At 46.1% G+C, this 7,122-nt stretch overlaps 1 protein-coding gene across 1 annotated transcript; it reads left to right on the top strand.

Moving 5' to 3' along the window:
- The first annotated feature begins 706 nt into the window (after positions 1-706).
- Positions 707-6,613, top strand: LOC146137264 (uncharacterized). The gene is made up of 2 exons (XM_083393695.1): positions 707-1,280; positions 1,359-6,613. Exons 1-2 carry the CDS (start codon positions 707-709, stop codon positions 6,611-6,613), a joined length of 5,829 nt encoding a protein of 1,942 aa, XP_083249821.1.
- Positions 6,614-7,122: the final 509 nt, after the last annotated feature.

The following is a 7,122-nucleotide window of genomic DNA, read 5'->3' as shown; positions in this document are numbered from 1 at the left end:
CCCCTGCTGTTAAAATATTACATGGGATGCTTGGTTGCCCATCGTGATACTTTATCATTTTGTTCGCCATTTTTGTAAGCTGTTTCAGTTGAATTCGTTGTAAGTTATTCTGCTTGTTGTTGACTGGTAAATATATACTTAAAGGTGTTTAAGTAAAAGTAAACCATCAAGATAAGTTTATTAAAGTAGCTGTATTTGTATACTGCAGATGTACAATAAGTAAATTGTGGCTGTAAATGCAACTGTTATGCCAAAAAACTATCGATACTCGGTAAGATACTTTGCATTTTTACTATTTCTTGGTTACAACATAAGTGACTTAGTTAAACTGAATACATTATTTATTTCCAGTTTGAACTTTGAAGTATTGTTGACCAAACTCTTGGTACTTTTCGTTGTTTTCCTTCCACGTTTTTGGTGAGTTGATTTGTACATTGTGACGTCATAGCGTTGCGTTGTGCTAATGATAATTATGTTTTCACAGCTTGCTGCGCTGCCACTGTGGGCTATACGTCACGGTTTTTAAACTGTTGGTGGTTACTACACTGAAAATAAAGTAATTCGTTTGAGGTTTTACGTTTTCCGTGGAAACTTCGATCACGATCGGTATTAAACCTTGAAAGCAGAGGCAGCGTGTGACGTAGCTAGGAAACTAGCCACTTCCAAAACAGGCCGCGTTACATCGTTTAAAAACCTTGTACTAATCATGTCTGTTGACAAGACAGCAATTGTTGCCGCAATGAAGGCACTGCAAACCAGCTACTTGCGTGCCGAAACCTTGATGATTAAACCTGAGGGCGCTGTTCCACTCCGTGGTTTTCTTCCAAAGTTGGACTCGGAATTTGACGTTTTCATGGATCTATGCGATGCCATGTCGGAAACGGACACTTTGCCGGAGACGGTGTCCCACAAGGGTGACTGCCGTCGGGAAAAGCTAGAATTCGATCAAAGGGTAAAGCAATGGTTTGCCAGTTTTAAAAAGGCCCATTCTTTGCCACCTGCTCAAAACTTGTCTATATCTGAAGATCAGATATCTGTTCACTCAAGCCGAATTTCCACCTCGAGCTCAATAAAAAGTGAGATACGACGTAGTCGAGTAAAGTTAAAGCTTGCACGGCTGGCAAATGATCAGGAGACAGCAAACTTACGTCAAGCTGAGGACACAGTGGAAAGGTTGCGACGTGATGCAGCTGAAAGGGCTAAACATCTTAGAGCAAAGGCTCAACGCGCGACAGAAGAAGCTCAACGTGCCGCTGAGGAAGCAGCCGCGAAAGCTCAACGTGCCGCTGAGGAAGCAGCCGCGAAAGCTCAACGTGATGCGGAAGAAGAAGTTGCCAGACTGCAGCGCGAATCAGAAGAAGAAGTGCGACGTCTAAAAGAGGAAGCTTGTCGAAACGCCAATGAAAGGCAACGACAACTCGAGATGGCCGAGGCCGAAGCGGACGCCTGGGACGAGGAGTCTTCATATTGTACCCCACCGCCGCCAGTTGCCTGCCATGCTCACCGCGCGCAGATAAGGTTTCGGGAACCACAGGTCAGTAAACCGTTGATAGAACCCCTACCAGCAACTGTCACTAACACCACAGTGACCCCAGTTGTAAGTGGTTACGATTCATACCCCCCCAAACTTTCTCCAACACATTCCAAACCTGTTGTCCAGACAAATAGAAACTTACTACCACGACCAACACAATACGACTTCCCGGATATAGGTGAACGCTTTCTGCCTAGACCTGTTGTAAAGAAATTCGACGGTGATCCGATGAACTACTGGTCGTTTGTTCGCCAGTTTGATTTATATATTGCTAAAAAGGCACAAAGCGATGACATGCGTTTGTTGTTTCTGCTTCAGCACTGCGAACCGCATATTTGCGAGAGGTTAGATCGCTTTAATGCCAAAGAACCTTCAGAGGGATACAAGCTCGCATGGCAAACTTTGCATGAACTTTATGGCCAACCACATGTAATAGCACAGCGTTGTGAACGACTATTAAAGGATACCCCAGCGATTGAGGCAAAGGACCCTGATGGTTTGATGCAACTATCGGTTCTTTTGGACAAGTGCTGCACCTCCTTGCACGATATAAAGTATGCGTCCTGTGTGGACTCAATGGATGTAATGCTAACCGTGGCAAGAAAGCTTCCTGTGTCGCTCCGCGAAAAATGGATAATCAGGTCAACCGAGATAGAAGAGAATACAGGAAAAAGAGCAAATTTTGTGGCCTTAGCCGAATTTGTTGGACAAGAAAGCAAACAGGCCAACTCAATATTTGGAAAGGCGCTTTTTCCGTCCAAAGAAGGTAGCAAGCTCACTAATCGCCGAGTCAAGGTGACGACTCACAACACAGTAACTTCTGTTTCAAGTTCCGCTAGATGCGCATTATGTTTGGATGCTCATGACCTTGAAAATTGCTCCGACTTTAGGAAAATGACCTACGTAGAGCGTCGTGGTCTAGTCAGAAACAGGGGCTTGTGCTTTAGGTGTCTCAAAGATGGTCACGTCGCCAATGAGTGCAATGCTGAAGGTAGCTGTAGCGTAAGAGACTGCTCAGCAACACTTCACCACTCTCTTTTACACAACCCAAACTACCGGCCAAGATTTACTGCTAATTCTGATGAAAGAAAGGCGTGCGCCGAGATACAGGAATATAGCGCGAGCATAAACGCCTCCAATGTCCTTCTGAATGTCGTTCCCGTCGTTGTGCGATATGGGGACACAGCAATCAACACCTACGCGTTTTTGGACCAAGGATCCACGACTACGTTTTGCGAACGTAAACTGGTGGACAAGCTTGGTGCATCCGGCAAGCCCAAACAGATCTTGTTGAATACCCTGACGACGCCACGTCAGTTGGACACCATTGCTATTTCTGTTTCAGTGGAACCGCTAAAGGGCGGAGAACCAATCAACCTCAATGAGGTCGTCGTTGTTGATAAAATCCCGGTGAAACCGAACGCGGTTCCTACTTCGCAGACGTTAAAGGCACATCGTTCACTACGAAATTTACAATTATCCAGCATTCCCGGAGGAACCGTCACCCTTCTAATTGGAGCTAATGTTCCAGTAGCTCACAGAGTGAAGTCTACTCGTCCCGGGAATGGATCCTGTCCGGATGCCGTGAAGACACCGCTCGGCTGGTCTTTACTCGGTAGCAACTTTGATTCCACAGATTATCATGCCTGTATCAACTATATATCTGCCGTTGAAACCGCGAACGCTATGTTTCTAAGTGACGAGAGTGATCTACTGCCTACTGATGAGGAGGTTGAGAATCTTGGAATGGCACTCTCTACTGAAGACCGAAGAACGCATCGTTTGATGAAAGATTCTGTGGAATTTGTCGATGGGCACTATCAGTTGCCACTACCCTGGCGGCATGATCACCAAATCATGCCCGACAATCTGAAAATGGCAAAGAAGCGACTTGGCTGCCTCGAACGCCGTCTGACTAAAGATAATGCGATGAAAACAAAATACGCTGAGCAGATGCAAGCTGCCATCGACAAGGGTTATGCTGAAGAGGTGCCAGAAAAAGAATCGTCCGGAAATGGTCGCGTCTGGTACATTCCCCACCATGGAGTTCTGAATCCAAACAAACCAGGAAAATTACGTATCGTTTATGATTGCGCCGCTCAGTATCGCGGTGTGTCGCTAAATCAATCGTTGATGCAGGGCCCCGATCTAGTGAATAGCCTAGTCGGCGTGTTGCTCCGTTTTCGTAAGGAACCAATTGCCCTAGTGGCTGATGTTGAAGCAATGTTTTACCAAGTTGGTGTTGCTCCGCGCGATCGCAACTGCTTACGTTTTTTATGGTGGCCCGAAGGGGATTTGTCCCTTGAGCCAACTCCCCACAGAATGAAGGTACACCTCTTTGGTGCAACTTCTTCTCCCAGTTGTGCTGCGTTTTGTTTAAGGCAAGTTGCTAGTGACTTTGGTGGCGAATTTGAGCCAATCGTTACATCAACTGTTGAACGAAATTTTTACGTGGATGATTGCCTTACATCCGTTTCTGATGTTAAAGCTGGAGTGTCTCTTGTGGCAGGATTGCGGTCCTTGCTAGCTAAAGCCGGATTTCGTTTAACCAAATGGTTATCCAATAACAAAGAAATATTGGACAGTTTGCCAGAGGAGGAACTGTCCAAGCCTCTAAGAACACACACTCTTGATGGAATGCAAGAGAGGATTTTGGGAGTACATTGGAACGTACACACTGACGAGTTCAAGTTCACGGTTTCTCTACCGATGAGACCACGCACCCGCCGCGGAATGCTCTCGACAATGAACTCACTGTTTGACCCACTCGGATTTGTTAGTCCGGTTGTGTTGGAAGCACGCTTGATTTACAGAAATCTGTGTCGACAAGAAATGGAATGGGACGAGGAGATGCCGGCTAAGGATCTACGAAAATGGGAAAAGTGGTTAGTTGGCCTGATAAACTTACATGACGTTTCTATTCCTCGTTCTTTTCACTTGCATGCTTACGACAACATACAGAGGAGCCAGCTTCACGTGTTCGCCGACGCATCAAAGGAAGCATACGGTGCTGTGTGTTACTTGCGTTCGGTCAGTGAGGATAACCAAGTAACGTGTAGCCTGGTAATGAGCAAATCGAGGTTGGTCCCGCAGGAAGAAATTTCTATACCCAGATTGGAACTAATGGCTGCCGTAGCAGCGGTAAAATTGGAGCAGACCGTAAGAAAGGAACTTGCCCTAGATCTGCGCCCATCAATATTTTGGACCGATTCATCGGTTATTTTACAAAGCATACAAAACGACAGGCGGCGATTTCCACTATTTGTGTCGCGCCGCCTCGCCTTTATCGAAAAATGCACATGTACACGCAATTGGAAGCATGTACCAACCAAACTAAATCCCGCTGACTTGGCGTCGCGAGGCGCAACCGCCGACGTACTCGCTCATTCTGATTTGTGGTTCTCTGCACCAGCATTTCTAAAAGAAGGGCCTGATAATTGGCCGAAATTGTTTGAAATCAGCCATGCAGGTGTTGACGTAGCCGTATTTGAAAAGAAACCTACTGGGGTATTTACTGTCGTGGTGGATTCCCCAACAAATCTGCTGTTGGAAAGATTTTCGGTCCTGTATAAGTTAAAGTGCGCAGTGTCGTGGATGCTACGTTACAAGTCTTATCTATTGGCAAGGGTCCGGAAAATTGCTTACAGCGCGCCGTGTTCATCATTGACGGTCGATGAGTTAAAAAACGCGGAAATGGAGTTGGTTAAGTATGAGCAACGGAGTCATTTCGCCCAATTGATGATCGGAATTTCCGGACAAGATAAACTCACAAGAATACCAAGGTCGTCACCGATGTTCCGACTGGATCCAATTATGGCGAATGGGGTTCTCCGTGTCGGGGGCCGTCTAGAGAAGGCACCAATTGCATACGAAGCACGTCATCCGGCCATACTACCTCATAATTCGTTACTGACGGATATGATCATCGTTCACTTCCACGAAAGATCGGGTCATTCCGGATTGAATCACACGCTCAACTTGCTAAATCAGCGTTTTTGGATTGTGAAGGGCACTGTCGCGATTCGTCGCGTCCTTACTAAATGTTTGAAGTGTCGCCGCCGTCATGCTAAGCCTGCAGGTCAAATCATGTCCGACTTGCCTCCTGCTCGTCTACAGATCAATTTGCACCCTTTCGCATACACTGGAGTGGACTATTTTGGACCGCTGCTTGTCAAAAGAGGACGCAGCGAAGTAAAAAGGTACGGATGCTTGTTTACATGCCTTACGACACGCGCAGTTCACCTCGAGGTTGCATTTGATTTAAGTACTAACGCCTTCATAAATGCGTTTCGCCGCTTCGTTGCTCGGCGTGGTGCTGTGTTGCACATGTACTCGGACAACGGAACCAACTTGGTGGGAGCTGAGCGAGAACTTCGACAAGGCATTCGCGATTGGAACCAGAGGCATATCGAACAATACCTGAAGCAGAAGGAAATTCAATGGACATTTAATCCTCCTTGCGCCAGCCACATGGGGGGAGCATGGGAAAGAATGATTCGTTCTGCCAGGTGCATTCTCTCCTCCCTGACTAACGAACGGATCCTGACCGATGATCAACTTCAGACGTTGCTTTTGGAGGTGGAGTCGATTTTGAATTCTCGTCCATTGACGCCAGTCACGCTGGATGTCGATGATGAGACACCGCTAACTCCGAATCATTTGCTGAGAGTAAGCCCTGATGCTGGCTTACCACCCACCGCCACAAACGACCGGGACTGCTATGCACGTCGAGGTTGGCGACACGTTCAATACCTTTCAGATCAGTTCTGGAAGCGTTGGGCGCGCGAATATTTGCGCACCATCATTGCCCGTCAAAAATGGCATCATGAGAAGAGGAACATAAGAGTCGACGATATCGTCCTCTTGGTCGACAACACAACTCCGAGGTCGTCGTGGTCGCTTGGAAGAGTCGTCGCCGTCCATCCTGATGAGCATGGAGTTGTACGAAACGTACTAGTTCGATCGAAGGGAAACGAATTACGGAGGTCAATTCATAAATTGTGCCTCGTCGTTCCCGCTGAACCCGGGGCGCCTGATGACCCTGTGGCACCTGCACTGCAGGCAAACGAGCAAAAATGAACTCAGTCGCGTAAACTGGTGCATTTGGCGAGCGAGTCAAAATTTGTGTATTGAAAATTGAAAGTGAACCCGTGCGACTTGTCAATTTTGGGGGGAGTGTAATAATTTCTCCACGCTCCCCTGCTGTTAAAATATTACATGGGATGCTTGGTTGCCCATCGTGATACTTTATCATTTTGTTCGCCATTTTTGTAAGCTGTTTCAGTTGAATTCGTTGTAAGTTATTCTGCTTGTTGTTGACTGGTAAATATATACTTAAAGGTGTTTAAGTAAAAGTAAACCATCAAGATAAGTTTATTAAAGTAGCTGTATTTGTATACTGCAGATGTACAATAAGTAAATTGTGGCTGTAAATGCAACTGTTATGCCAAAAAACTATCGATACTCGGTAAGATACTTTGCATTTTTACTATTTCTTGGTTACAACATAAGTGACTTAGTTAAACTGAATACATTATTTATTTCCAGTTTGAACTTTGAAGTATTGTTGACCAAACTCTTGGTACTTT

This window comes from Ascidiella aspersa, chromosome 7, assembly GCF_963924565.1.
Source record: "Ascidiella aspersa chromosome 7, kaAscAspe10.2, whole genome shotgun sequence".
Lineage (NCBI taxonomy): Eukaryota > Metazoa > Chordata > Ascidiacea > Phlebobranchia > Ascidiidae > Ascidiella > Ascidiella aspersa.
Note: the sequence above shows the minus strand (reverse complement) of the source record. Positions and strands in the feature narration are given on the sequence as shown.

Coding starts and splice junctions, on each gene's coding strand:
- LOC146137264 (XM_083393695.1), top strand. CDS start 707: ATGTCTGTTGACAAGACAGCAATTGTTGCCGCAATGAAGGCACTGCAA. Junction 1,281..1,358: donor AGCAGCCGCGAAAGCTCAAC/GTGCCGCTGAGG, acceptor GCGAATCAGAAG/AAGAAGTGCGACGTCTAAAA.